The 15,300-nt window shown below is 38.2% G+C and overlaps 1 protein-coding gene across 5 annotated transcripts in view; it reads left to right on the top strand.

The window, feature by feature from the left end:
- Positions 1–15,300, top strand: part of EPC1 (enhancer of polycomb homolog 1) — a 99,203-nt gene that overhangs the window by 66,814 nt on the left and 17,089 nt on the right. For all 5 annotated transcript variants that reach the window (XM_040248050.1, XM_040248052.1, XM_040248051.1 and 2 more), the window contains exons 2-5: positions 5,152–5,311; positions 13,671–13,816; positions 14,232–14,438; positions 14,796–14,944. In XM_040248050.1, the coding sequence (XP_040103984.1) occupies positions 5,152–5,311; positions 13,671–13,816; positions 14,232–14,438; positions 14,796–14,944 (662 nt within the window). The remainder of the gene's footprint in view (positions 1–5,151; positions 5,312–13,670; positions 13,817–14,231; positions 14,439–14,795; positions 14,945–15,300) is intronic.

The following is a 15,300-nucleotide window of genomic DNA, read 5'->3' as shown; positions in this document are numbered from 1 at the left end:
TGGAGCCGACATACAAGTCCAGAGCACTCCTGATACAAATCCTGTTCTTTACCACCATACTGCAAAACATTTAAAGGCGTTAGTGGTCCCATTTCACGCTGAGAAAGTAAATTTCATTGTGGTTCATCTAGAAAAATAAATGAAATAGCACGAAATTTTTGAAAAAGAATTGCAAGGAGTGAATTTAGTATCTAAAAAGCACTAGTTAATAAAGTGTAGTCTGAGGCTGCGCATTTGAAAACACGTTAAATAGTGACATAGGAGGCATTTGAATAGAATAAGGAGGCAGAGCTTGGAAATACTCTCAAATGCAAGAGGAAGTTATAAAGGGACATTTTTAGTCATTAAGGGAAATAGATGATTTTATGCTAGACATTAGGATAGTGGCTTGCTCTCTCTCCTTACGCACAAAAAATAGGTCAGCTATCTCTCACGTGTTCACCGACACAGAGACGTGCTAACTGATGAAGAACAAAATGCAAATTAAGAATAACGTGCCTTGCTCCCTCACTCCCTCCTTGAGTTTGGTGTAAGTAGGGGGGCATAGGTCACAAAGCTGTCCTTCCGTGTGAGGATGTCTGAGAGGAGAAGGGCACACCTGTGGCCAGCTCCCCACCTGGGGTCAGGCTTCCAGGGCCAGTGCACTGTGTCCACAGCCTGTTTCCAGTCCCCGCTCTTGCCCCCTCCACACTGCTTCCACCAGCTTCCAGGAGCCATGAGGTAGTATGAATCAGGGATCAAATGCATTATAAAAAGGAGCGGTTTTGTCTCCATACCAGAGTTTGCAACTGTACAGTTTATACCTGTTATTAAGGATAACAGTCATCAAGGAAAAGGCTAATAAATTTGACTAGTGAAACTTTCCTACAAGGAAAAAAATTAAAATGACCAAACTTCAGGTAAATATTTGTCAATTTTATTACGCAGGGGCTAATTTCCTTAATATTGAAATGGAAATTAATCCACCTAATTAAACATCAGTGAGAAAAGGGAAAGCAGGCCTTTTGAAAGTGAGCAAATGGCAACACTTAAGGGAAGAAAAACTCACTGTAAAGAAATTAACCTAAAATAATAAGATGGGTGATTTTAAAATTGAAGAGAGATGTTAAGGATTCCTACATGGAGTGGTCAGAATAGGTGTTGTCGCCTCATGTACCCTCTGAGCACTTGCATCTCTCCTTGTCCTACAGAGGCTCTCATGGGCCCACATAGGTATCTCCTATATATCATAGTACAGGGTTGGGTATTGCAGCATTTAGGGAGAAGGATAGGTATTGAGGTTGTCTCCAGGTTTTTTTTTTTTTTTTCTCTATCAATTAGTGCCTGGTTAAGTAAGTAATGGAGTGTGTACTCCACATCCACAGAGTGAAATGCAATTCTGCTGTTGCACAAATTGTAGTAAAAGGATCAGTATGGAAAAATCTCCAGGATATGTCAAGGGGATATGTCAGGGTATGTCAAGTTGCTCAGAAGATTTCTAGCTGTGAATTGAAATCTACATATACATAAAGTTACCAGAGGCTACTGATGAAGACTGAAATATTTTGTCTTCATACTTACTGTTGGAATGTTTTTCATCCCTGAACTTGTGTATAAATATTTTAAAAACTAGTATTTTAAAACTAGCTTTAACTTAATGAAATGTTTACCAAAATTCAGTGATGATAGGGGTGGTTGAGAACAAGTACTTTTATGGCAACTGGTAAAAAAATCTTTCTGTGTGGCAACTCAACCAAAGCTCATTTTGAGCACCTGTTACATGCTAGGCATTATACTAAGAATCTAACGCACATTTATATTACTTAAAAGATGACCATTACATCTACTACTGCGGGCAGGAATCCCTCAAAAGAAATGGAGTAGCCATCATGGTCAACAAAAGAGTCCGAAACGCACTACTTGGATGCAATCTCAAAAACAACAGAATGATCTCTGTTCGTCTCTAAGGCAAACCATTCAATATCACAGTTATCCAAGTCTATGCCTCAACCAGTAATGCTGAAGAAACTGAAGTTGAACGGTTTTATGAAGACCTACAAGACCTTTTAGAACTAACACCCAAAAAAGATGTCCTTTTCATTATAGGGGACTGGAATGCAAAAGTAGGAAGTCAGGAAACACCTGAAGTAACAGGCAAATTTGGCTTTGGAATGCAGAATGAAGCAGGGCAAAGACTAACAGAGTTTTGCCAAGAAAATGCACTGGTCATAGCAAACACCCTCTTCCAACAACACAAGAGAAGACTCTACACATGGACATCACCAGATAGTCAACACCAAAATCAGATTGATTATATTCTTTGCAGCCAAAGATGGAGAAGCTCTATACAGTCAACAAAAACAAGACCGGGAGCTGACTGTGGCTCAGATCATGAACTCCTTATTGCCAAATTCAGACTTAAATTGAAGAAAGTAGGGAAAACCACTAGACCATTCAGGTATGACCTAAATCACATCCCTTATGATTATACAGTGGAAGTGAGAAATAGATTTAAGGGCCTAGATCTGATAGATAGAGTGCCTGATAAACTGTGGAATGAGGTTCGTGACATTGTACAGGAGGCAGGGATCAAGACCATCCCCATGGAAAAGGAATGCAAAAAAGCAAAATGGCTGTCTGGGGAGGCCTTACAAATAGCTGTGGAAAGAAGAGAGGCGAAAAGCCAAGGAGAAAAGGAAAGATATAAGTATCTGAATGCAGAGTTGCAAAGAATAGCAAGAAGAGATAAGAAAGCCTTCTTCAGCGATCAATGCAAAGAAATAGAGGAAAACAACAGATTGGGAAAGACTAGAGATCTCTTCAAGAGAATTAGAGATACCAAGGGAACATTTCATGCAAAGATGGGCTTGATAAAGGATAGAAATGGTCTGGACCTAGCAGAAGCAGAAGATATTAAGAGGTGGCAAGAATACATGGAAGAACTGTACAAAAAAGATCTTCACCACCCAGATAATCATGATGATGGGATCACTAATCTAGAGCCAGACATCCTGGAATGTGAAGTCAAGTGGGCCTTAGAAAGCATCACTACAAACAGAGCTAGTGGAGGTGATGGAATTCCAGTTGAGCTGTTTCAAATCCTGAAAGATGATGCTGTGAAAGTGCTGCACTCAATATGCCAGCAAATTTGGAAAACTCAGCAGTGGCCACAGGACTGGAAAAGGTCAGGTTTCATTCCAATTCCAAAGAAAGGCAATGCCAAAGAGTGCTCAAACTACCACACAATTGCACTCATCTCACATGCTAGTAAAGTAATGCTCAAAATTCTCCAAGCCAGGCTTCAGCAATACGTGAACCGTGAACTCCCTGATGTTCAAGCTGGTTTTAGAAAAGGCAGAGGAACCAGAGATCAAATTGCCAACATCCGCTGGATCATGGAAAAAGCAAGAGAGTTCCAGAAAAACATCTATTTCTGCTTTATTGACTATGCCAAAGCCTTTGACTGTGTGGATCACAGTAAACTGTGGAAAATTCTGAAAGAGATGGGAATACCAGACCACCTAACCTGCCTCTTGAGAAATATGTATGCAGGTCAGGAAGCAACAGTTAGAACTGGACATGGAACAACAGACTGGTTCCAAATAGGAAAAGGAGTACGTCAAGGCTGTATATTGTCACCCTGCTTATTTAGCTTATATGCAGAGTACATCATGAGAAACACTGGACTGGAAGAAATACAAGCTGGAATCAAGATTTCCAGGAGAAATATCAATAACCTCAGATATGCAGATGACACCACCCTTATGGCAGAAAGTGAAGAGGAGCTAAAAAGCCTCTTGATGAAAGTGAAAGAGGAGAGTGAAAAAGTTGGCTTAAAGCTCAACATTCAGAAAACGAAGATCATGGCATCCGGTCCCATCACTTCATGGGAAATAGATGGGGAAACAGTGGAAACAGTGTCAGACTTTATTTTTTTGGGCTCCAAAATCACTGCAGATGGTGACTGCAGCCATGAAATTAAAAGATGCTTACTCCTTGGAAGAAAAGTTATGACCAACCTAGATAGTATATTCAAAAGCAGAGACATTACTTTGCCAACAAAGGTCCGTCTAGTCGAGGCTGTGGTTTTTCCTGTGGTCATGTATGGATATGAGGGTTGGACTGTGAAGAAGGCTGAGCACTGCAGAATTGATGCTTTTGAAGTGTGGTGTTGGAGAAGACTCTTGAGAGTCCCTTGGACTGCAAGGAGATCCAACCAGTCCATTCTGAAGGAGATCAACCCTGGCATTTCTTTGGAAGGAATGATGCTAAAGCTGAAACTCCAGTACTTTGGCCACCTCATGTAAAGAGTTGACTCATTGGAAAAGACTCCGATGCTGGGAGGGATTGGGGGCAGGAGGAGAAGGGGACGACCGAGGATGAGATGGCTGGATGGCATCACTTACTCGATGGGCGTGAGTCTGAGTGAACTCCGGGAGATAGTGATGGACAGGGAGGCCTGGAGTGCTGCGATTCATGGGGTTGCAAAGAGTCGGACACGACTGAGCGACTTAACTGAACTGAAATCTTTCCAACAACCCTGTAAGGTTCATTTTTTCTTTTACTGGAGGAAACAGATTTAGAGGAATGAAGTGTCTTGCCACGAGTCACAAACCCTGCAGCCTGTGCTTTCAGTCCCTATACTTTACTACTGTTCAAAAAGGGCTCTGGAAATTCATAAGAAAGGTTATTACTTGGGACAAAAGACCAGGTTTGTATCTGTCAGTTTCATCAACTAAAAATGGAGAAAATAATCTGTATCCTCCTTCTGAAGCACTGTATGAATAAGTGATTATAATCCATAAAATATTTTTTATACATAGCCTGCTTTCTTCCTACAATAAGTTCAAATGTTTTACTTCTTTAAAAAAAAAATTCATCTGCAAAATGCAAACTGTAACAGCTTTGGTCATCTTTTTTTTGACTCTTATATAATTTAATCCCCAATTTCAGTGTAGGGTCGTTTCTTAAATTGAAATACACAGTGTATCTAACCAGATCTTGTTTATACTCAAAATCTTTTCACCACAACTATATTGTTAGCATCCTTACAAGATTACTAAAAATCCCTCTACTTTAAAAATAAATGAACAAGAAACTTCTTCATAAGGCTGTATGTTCTGATTGCTTATTTTTTAATGTGTAAATGTACCTGTTTCTCCCTCTTTCTAGGAACACCATCTTCAGCGGGCTATTTCAGCACAGCAGGTGTATGGCGAGAAGAGGGATAACATGGTTATACCAGTCCCAGAAGCAGAAAGTAACATCGCTTACTATGAGTCTATATATCCTGGGGAATTCAAGATGCCAAAGCAGCTCATTCACATACAGCGTAAGTGATTAGTCTCTTGATGACTGTATCTTGTACTGTGTTCTTATGTTACTCAGCAGATTTTTATGTTTATCTGTTTGGGGCCCTTGATTGACCAGCATCAGCTTGAGAGTTATCAGAGCCATTTTCACCTTTTACACTTGTGCTTGAGATTCCCGCCTGACAAGAAAGAACACGTTTTCAGCCTAGATTTTTATTTTAGCTTCATCTCAGCATGGCATCTTCTGCTACCGTAGATGAGTAGGATAAAGAATATACCTTTAGATGTAGAAATCATTTTCTTAACTGTTCAGAAATAGTAATACTAATTGCCTTAAAGAATTTCTTAGTAGAAGTCAGAAGTCAACAAATCTTTTCTGTAAAGGGTCAGATTGTGTTTAAAACTTTGTGGATCATTCAGTCTCTGTCAGAACTGTTTTACTCTGCCGTTACAGACAAAATCAACAATAGATAGTACATAAACAAATGGGCACGGCTGTGTTCCAGTAAAACTCTCTTGACAAAAACATGTGTCAATCCAGTATTGGCCCACAGGCCATAGTTTGCCAGCCCCATCTGTGTTTCTGTTTTTTCTTTCTTGGCCAAGCCCCACAAGTTCATGAGAACTTAGTTCCCTGACCGGGGATCAAACCTGGGCCCTTGGCAGTGAGAGCATGGCATCCACTGGACCCCCAGGGAATTCTCATGATTTTTTTTTTTTTTTTAATTTAGTGTTTTAATTGGTAACTTGTGTCACTTGGTACTGATAGAGGTCTTCATTGGAAATGACCCTTTGATGGCTTAAATCACATTTGATGATGAACTGCTGAGAGCTTGTAAACTTAGGTGAATTTATTTCATTCATTTGGTCCCCATGTAGTGGACCACTAAACATGTAATTGCAGGGTTGCTAAGGAAAAGGTGTTACAGCTTTCATTGTTGTCTTGTTGGCCTTTATGATCAAGAGCTCTTTCCAAGGGCCTGTCTAAACTTTTTCAGAACAGTATAAATCTGTTTTGTTTTTATTGTTCTCTCTGTGGACATAGAGCAACTAACTTTACCTAGTTTCTTGCTTATTAACTACTTTTCTAACTCATTTAACCTTTTCTCCATATGGTCTAATCTTTGTCCTGGATTCTAAGCATTTTTTAAAAACTATTTCTTAAATATGAAAACCACAAGTAAACATGCCCATATTGATTCTTACCAGTTCTGTGTTAGCATTTGATGTTTTTAACTTGTGATGTTTTTTCACCTTTACCTCCAGTTTGCACTCATGAGGAAAAAAAATTTTCCTTTAGAAAAAAAATTTTTTCCAGTTTATTAAAGGTTACTTTGAAGTATACCAAACAAATGGCATGTGTTTTTTCTTGCCTACTCGTGTTTAATTACATATAAAACACAGACATTCTAAACAAAGTTTACCAATAATAGGACCTAAAACTTTAGTTCTCTGGAAAATCATGTCAGTGTAAAATTCCAGAATGGATCCTTGCTGTATATGTTAACCAGGACCACATTGCATTCCACAGCCACTAGCTGTATTATTTCATGAATATATGCTATCAGGTTAAAGCAGGATGAAGCAAGATAAAATTACATTACTCAATTTACGTTATCATTACTATCAGAAAAAAAGCTTTGAATGCTTGTTTTACAAATAGGTGCTTTTCTGTTGATGACCAGAATTCACAAATTCCATTTTATTGGTAGCTTGTGGGTTAAATTGTGGTCAGAAAAGTCAAGGTACTATATTTAAAAAGGCATTGACTCTGCTGACATTGTAATCAAATAACAGTAATAAAATGGAAGCAGAATTGTAAATTATTTAGGAAAAGTTTTTCATCAGTACAAATTTAGAAAGACATATTACACTGGAAAGTTCATAAACACTGTCAGTCAAATGAGTGTTAGCTGACTGAGTTTCTTTTAACATTGTCTTGCATGATTATAGATTCACAGAATATGTGAAGCCTTGTATATCCACCACCACAATTAAGATGCTCAGTTATACCATCACCACAAGACTCTACCTAATTGCTCCTTTAAATGCACTCCTAGCCTCTGGCAAGCACTGGTCTGTTCTCCATCTTTGTAATTATGTTTGTTGATGAAGGTAACGTGAATGGAATTCTGAGTGTATATCCTCTTGAGACTGACCCTGTCCCCTTAGCGTGGCCGCCTTGAGCCCATCCAGGCTGCTGCATGTGTCAGTCCTTCCTTCCTTCCTCTTCCCGAGCAGTCTTCCATACCGTGCACTGCAGCAGGCGGCACCGCTCACTCACTCAGACGCTGGGTCGTTGCCAGATTTTGACTGTTTCAAATAACGCTGCTGTGAACATTCATGTACAGATTTTTGAGTGAACATAAATCTTTACTTATCGGGGTTAAATGCCTATAAGTGTAGTTGCTGGCTCGTCCAGTTTTAGTTTGACAAGAATGTCTACTCTGTAGATCAGAAGAATATACCTGTTTGCAGTATCATCAGCTGTGTATGTGGGATCCAGTTTCTCCTTTATCCTTGTCAGCATTTGAGGTTATCACTTTTTAATTTTAGCCATTCTAGTAGGTATGCAGTGATGTCTCACTGTACTTTAAATTTGTTTTCCTCTAAATGACTAATATGTTAAACATTTTTTCATGTGTTTTTTGCCATCTAGATATCCTTTTTGGTGAAGATTGTGCGTGTCTTACTTATTTTCTAATTAGATTATTTTAATGTTAAGTTTTGAGGATTTTGTCTTGTTTATATATGGTAGACACAAGTCTTTGTCATATGTGATTTGGAAATATTTTTTCCCGGTATATAATTTGTTTTTTCATTCTCTTAACAGTTTTCCACAGAGTAGAAGTTTTTAATTTTGATGAGATCCATTTAGTGTCAACTCTAAGAATAGTCTTTGTTTTGCCCAGGGTCCAAAGATGATTTCCTATGACTTGTTGTAGAAGTTTCATCATTTTGCATTTAAGTGTGTGATCAATTTTGACTGTGAGGTTTAGGTCACGGTGTGTACCCCAACTCGCCACTCTGGGCATCTAATTGCTCCAACACTGTTTATTGAAAAAGTGATCCCTCCTCTATTGATTGTTTTTGTTTCTTCAACAAAAATCAATTATTCGTATTGATGTGGCTCTATTTGTGGGTTCTGTATTCTACTCCACTGATGCCTGTGTTTATCCCAGGATAGCACCACTGTCTCAGTTATTGCAGCTACATGATAATCCTTGGCTTCCCCGGTGGCTCAGAGGGTAAAGCGTCTGCCTGCAATGCGGAAGACCTGGGCTCGATCCCTGGGTCGGGAAGATCCCTGGAGAAGGAAATGGCAACCCACTCCAGTATTCTTGCCTGGAGAATCCCATGGACGGAGTAGACTACACAGTCCATGGGGTCGCAAAGAGTTGGACACGACTGAGCGACTTAACTAACTAATGATATTCCTTAACATTGGGGAAATGCTTCCTCCTTTTTTTTTTTCCCAAGATTGTGTTGGGTATTCTAGGGCTTTTCCCTGTAAATATTTCCCTAAAAATGCCACTAGAATAAGTTTATGTCTGTGAAGAAACTTGCTGTGATTTTGATAGGAATTGCATTTAAATGTGTAGATCATTGTAGGGAGAATTGACATCTTTTCTGTGTTGAGTCTTCTAGTCCATGACCACAATATGACTCTTCAGGTATTTAGGTCTTTGATTTCTTTAGCTGACACTTTATAATTTTCATCATGAAGATCCATGGTGTTTTAGTACTTTTTTTTTTTTTTTTTAGATTTATACCTGTTTTCTTTGACACAACTGAAAATGGTATTGCACTTTTGATTTTTGTTTCCACCTGTTTATTGTCAGTATGCAGAAATGCAGTTCAGTTGTATACTGAGCATGTGTCCTGTGGCCTTAACTGAAATTGCATGTTAGTTCGAGAAGATGTTTGCAGGTTCTTTGGGATTTTCTAAATGGAGAAAAATCATGTCGTAGTCTGCAAATAGAAATGGTTTTGCTTTCCCTTTCCAACCTGTGTTATTAATTTCTCTTTCTTGCCTTAGTATAATGGTTAGAACTTGAATACAGTGTTAAAGTAAGAGTGGTGAGAGCAGACATCCTTGCCTCGTTCCTGATCTTAAGGGAAAAAAAGTTAGTCTTTAACCGTTAAGCATTATGTCACCTGAAGGGTTTTTTTTGTAGTTGCTTGTAAGAGTTTGAGAAAGTTCTCTGTTTCTAGTGTATTGGGAGTTTTTATCCTGACTATTGAATTTGTCAGCTGCTTTTTCTGCATCAGTTAATAAGGTTGTGTGATTTTTTCCTCCCTTCTTTATCCTCTGATGTGATAGGTTTCCTTGGTTGGTTGTCAGTTTCCTTGGTTGGTTGTCAAATATTGAACCAACCTTGCATACCTAGAATAAATCACATTTGGGTGTGTGTGTGTGTGTGTTTTCCATACATTGCTGGGTGGGATTTTATTGAGAAGTTTTCCATCTAAGTTCGTGAAAGATATTGTTAATCTTTTTGTGAATGTGTGCTCTATCTTGTCAGGTTTTAGTATCAGAGTAATATTGGCTTCATAAAATAAGTTAGGTAGTGTTTCCTCTTATTTTCTGGAAGAGATTGTGTAAAAGTGATGTTAATTTTTTAAAAATTGGTATTGACTTTTATATTACAATACACAAGAAAGGCTAATTATATTATAAATTTCTGCAAAGTTGCAATTGAACATTGAATGCCAGGTAGTCTAATACATTGCTTATGAAGGGTACATTGTATCAAATTATGTATATAGACTGGTTCATTTCAATTCTTATAATTTCTATTTTATAAAACTCTAAAGCTAATGTTTACACAGACTATTCCTTGGAGTTTTCAAGATGAAAAAAACGTATTGCCTTAAAAAGTAGTGATTAGAAACATTTGAGAATGATTGCATGTTTTATTTCTCTCTCTACCCAGAGTTATAATACATATTACTCTGTTTGTAGGCTCTGGGAACCTTGCAGTTAAAAAGGAAAGTTTTATTTTAACTCAGCATTTTTCAGATGTATTTTTTACATGTTATCTGTTAACATTTCATTGAACATTTATTTGGAAAATCGCGATGTTATTCTTGTCTTTAATAGGTTTAGGAAAGAGATCATACTTTTCTCCCTTTTATCCTATTAGAGCAGTGAAGGAAGAAACCTGTTTTAAAACCATTATCCCCTGCTTTAGTTCCAAACTGTTAATACTTCCTCAGCTGTTTGAGAGTGTTGTTCAACATCTCCTGGTCCAAAGGGTCTTAATGTTGTTTCTCTTGATTGGTGATCTGGAAGCTTCTAGATGTCCAAAATCACTGCAGATGGTGATTGCAGCCATGAAATGAAAAAGACGCTTATTCCTTGGAAGGAAAGTTATGACCAACCTAGACAGCATATTAAAAAGCAGAGACATTACTTTGCCAACAAAAGTCCGTCTAGTCAAGGCTCTGGTTTTTCCAGTAATCGTGTGTAGATGTGAGAGTTGCACTATAAAAAAAGCTGAGCGCCAAAGAATTGATTTTTGAACTGCAGTGTTAGAGAAGACTCTTGAGAGTCCCTTGGCCTGCAAGGAGATCCAACCAGTCCATCCTAAAGGAGATCAGTCCTGGGTGTTCATTGGAAGGACTGATGTTGAAGCTGATGCGAAGAGCTGACTCATTTGAAAAGACCCTGATGCTGAGAAAGATTGAGGGTGGGAGGAGAAGGGGGGACGACAGAGGATGAGATGGTTGGATGGCATCACCGACTCAGAGGACATGCGTTTGGGTGAACTCTAGGAGTTGGTAATAAAGAGGGAGGCCTGGCATGCTGCAGTCCATGGGGTCCCAAAGAGTCGGACACAACTGAGTGACCTGAACTGAACTGAGATTGTTCAACTAGGACTTCTCCTTTCCTAGTCATACTGTAAGAAAGGACAAAACAGTTCTGACCAGAATAGGCAGGAACAAATGTCTCCTCCCTTCCCCTCAGATTTGAGTCTCAAGATTCTCTTGCTAATCCTCAAAGGAAATCTCTTTTAAAAGGCAGTCTTGTTGTGTATTTGAATATGTGTGTGTGTGTGTGTGTGTGTAAAGATAGAGATCTGTGCATTTCTGGTTCTGTCCACTGGTAAAGCCAAGAAGCAAAAATATTCAGTAGCAATAAGCACATCTAACACCTAGTCCCTGGTCCGTAACCACTAAATAGGGCCAAGAATATGTGGAAAGATGGCTGATCCCAGGGCTGGGGGAGGGTAAGTCAAGATAAACCTGAACATCTTGTTATGCCAGAAATTAAGAACTCACAAAAATGGCAGAGGCATATCACAGGAGGACATTGGAGTTTCCACTGGCTAGTTTGGGAATGTTTTAAGCAGTGGAATAGTTGAGTACAGTAATGAATTGTGAACCATTGTAAAGGTAAAAATTTCTGAGTTCCATACTGGTAATAAACAGAGTGGTAAGTGGTGAAGACTAGTCTCACGGTTTTACAGTAGAGAATGTCAGCCAAGAGTGGAGTGGTGCTGTGGTGAAGAGAATGATGGAGTAAAGGATGTTACGAAGTTTGGGATGGACATGTACACACTGCTGTATTTAAAGTGGATAACCAACAGGATCCTGCTGTATAGCACAGAGAGCTCTGCTCAGTGTTTTATGGTGGCCTGGATGGGAAGGGAGTTTGGGGGAGAATGGATACATGTATATGTGTGGCTGAGTCCCTTCACTGTCCACTTGAAACTATCACAACATTGGCTATATACCCCAATACAAAATAATTTTTTTTTTAATAAAAATTCAGAGAAACCCAGAAAATCATTTTTGCAATTACATGATCAAGACTGACTCACATAAGAATCACCAATGTGTGTACCTAAGAGGAAATTTTGATGAGGAGCAGGGTATTTGCACGGTCTTTAAGCTCTCCCCACAAACTGGTTATTAGTTACAAGCTGGTGGAGGGGGGGCATGAGCCGGAGATACACAGTGGAGTATTGGGCAGTTTCTTGACTGGGGATCAAAATTATCACCACTTATGAGAAACAGATGAACATCGTGTGCCTCTAGATGTGAGACCCTGGTAAGGACTGAGGAGTTGAGTGTTCAGTGTTACAGAAATAAACGAGATACAATCCCTCTGCTCAAGAAAATTGAGCATATTCGAATGTTTAGCAAATAAGATTGTTAAGTATGTATAACAGTAGTACAAAAGAAGGGGAGTGATCTAGGACAGGAATTTTTTAACCTTAGTGCCACAAGCTGTTTTAAGGACATTTGAATTTTCTGCTTATAACTTATATAAAATAGTATATGTTTACACCATGTTTTTCTGGAGAGAGAGGGTTCATAACTTCTAAAAAAGATAAAATAGTTAGGAACCACTTATTGGGTGGGGGGGCAGTCCAGAAAGGATTCCACAGGAGTTGATGTTAGGCTCGGCTTTGCCTGGAGGACCAGGCAGGAAAGAGCTAATGTAAAGGCCTGAAGACAGGGAAAGAGGAGCCTGCTGTGTGAAGCAAACGGAATTTGATGTTGCTGGTTATAATGTGCAGATGAAACTAGCAAGGCCGTCAGAAAGGGCCTCATACAACTGCACAGTTGTGGGTTTGAAGGCGGTGGGAACTTAGGAGGAACTGTTGAAGGAAGGAAAAGGTATGAGACAGATTTTGGTATCAAGCTTCTTATATTTTACTTACATTATTATCAAACTAGTTTAATTTTGCAAAGTAATTGAACAACATTTGACAATATAGTATAAAGCAATGGTTCTTGCCTTTTTTTTTTTTTCAAATCTTGACAAATTTTGAAAGGGAAATTTTCCTTGAAAGGAAAACTTCCTATTTCTCTCACTATGACAATGATTCTCATGAGGCAACAAACCTCGGCAGGAATGAGCTCAGTGAGTGACAGCTGTTACCCTTACTGGCAGTGGCTAACACTTCAGCTTTAAATACCACCCCTGAGCTGTCAGTGAAGCAGTTCGATAATTTACAAAATGGGACTTAAGCATTCTAGAAACAATCTTACTTAAAAACCTTATTCTTCTATTGTGGTATCAAATCCCATGAAATTGCTGATATTTTATCATTTTTGAGCTACAGAATTTTTGTTCAGTTCAACCCAGCACATTTAACAATCTCTTTCTGTTTTTACTAGTGGGCTTCTAGCTTGCTTTGTGTGGGACGGGGTCACGGGTCACATCCAGTCTTTTATCACTTATAGCAGTAAAGATGGTCTTCTTTCTTAAACTTTCAATGCAAGAAGCTTAGATTGTTTTCAAGCCTGAAAACAAAATCTGTTTAAAAATCTTCCCTGTTTCCCTAGAGATAGCCCAGATATCAGTGAGAGGTTTCTGTCCGCGTTTCCACGCAGTAAATGATCGCGTGTGGTTTCTTCTGTCAGCTTTTAGTTTGGATGCTGAGCAGCCCGATTATGATTTGGATTCTGAAGATGAAGTATTTGTGAATAAACTGAAGAAGAAAATGGACATCTGCCCATTGCAGTTTGAGGAGATGATTGACCGTCTAGAAAAAGGCAGTGGTCAGCAGGTACAGCTTCATTGTATATATAATGAATGTGTGTATATAATATATATGTATATATATGTATCTCTTTGTGTGAAAACAGTGTAAAGTTAGAAAGAGGGCAAGTGAGCAGGCTCTGGACAAGCTTGAATTCATATCTCTGTCCATTTCTAGCCTATATAACCTTCAGCAGAAGGTTTAAATTTCTGTGTGTGTCTGTTTCCCAATGTGTAAAATAGAGATGACAAACATTATAGGATTGTTGTGAAAATTAAATAGAATAATTTACATAAAGCATCTAGCTCCTTTTCTGACATGTACAAGGTACTCAACATATTTGCTATTAATACTGTTATTCTGGTTATTGTCATTTAAATTAGAAGTACTTTTGAACTTTTCTTTGTATTATATAAAAATGACATAATGATTTTACATTTAGCCAGTCAGTCTGCAGGAAGCCAAACTACTGCTAAAAGAAGACGATGAATTAATTAGAGAAGTTTATGAATACTGGATTAAAAAGAGAAAAAACTGTCGAGGTCCGTCTCTTATCCCATCAGTAAAACAAGAGAAGCGAGATGGTTCGAGCACAAATGATCCTTATGTGGCTTTTAGAAGACGAACTGAAAAAATGCAGACGCGGAAAGTAAGGAAACCTGGGGAGAGTTTTTTGTAATTTTTTTTTGATGTAAGAAAATATATTTATAGTTATAAATGCTTCAGCATCAGAAACCTCTTTTGTGTTTAGAAAGACTTTCTACATTTTATAATGAAAAATATTAATTTTAAATGAATCTGCCTTTAAATTCATTACTGAGTTATTAATGATATATTTTTTATGTTGTTTCATTAAAAACCATATTCAAATTGATTTCCTGGTGATCCATGTTCCCTTTAAGTGTCTTTAAATTCTAATCTCACCTTTCAAATATATATATACATATGTCACCAGCTATACTCAGAAATGCTTACTGACATTAAACAAGCAAATTCATACTTGCAGAATCGCAAAAATGATGAAGCCTCTTATGAAAAAATGCTTAAGCTGCGTCGAGACCTAAGCCGGGCTGTTACTATTTTAGAGATGATAAAAAGAAGAGAAAAGAGTAAAAGAGAGCTATTGCACTTAACACTGGAAATAATGGAAAAGAGGTAAAGTATGTTTTAATAGCATGAGAAGCACGGCACCATTAGAATTTTATGTAGAGGTCATTTATTTCCTAAGCAGTTTTCTGTAACTCCAGAAATACATTCTTTTAATAATAGTTAGAGACTGTTGAAATATGTGGTGTTGATGTACTTTGTGTAATTTTACATGCCTTCCTCTCTCTAGTTTCACTTTTAAAGTGACTGGATTCAGTAAAATTGTCATGCAGGATACTTCCATTTCAAAATCATTTTCTTTTAGACTTGAGTTAGTGCAGAGCTGTGAGGGAGAGAACATTTGTCACTTCTAAAGTTTTTATTTTGTTTACTAAATGATACTGGATTTTTTCTTAACACTTGCT

This window comes from Oryx dammah, unplaced genomic scaffold (assembly GCF_014754425.2).
Source record: "Oryx dammah isolate SB20612 unplaced genomic scaffold, SCBI_Odam_1.1 HiC_scaffold_10, whole genome shotgun sequence".
NCBI classification, from domain to species: Eukaryota; Metazoa; Chordata; class Mammalia; order Artiodactyla; family Bovidae; genus Oryx; species Oryx dammah.
Note: the sequence above shows the minus strand (reverse complement) of the source record. Positions and strands in the feature narration are given on the sequence as shown.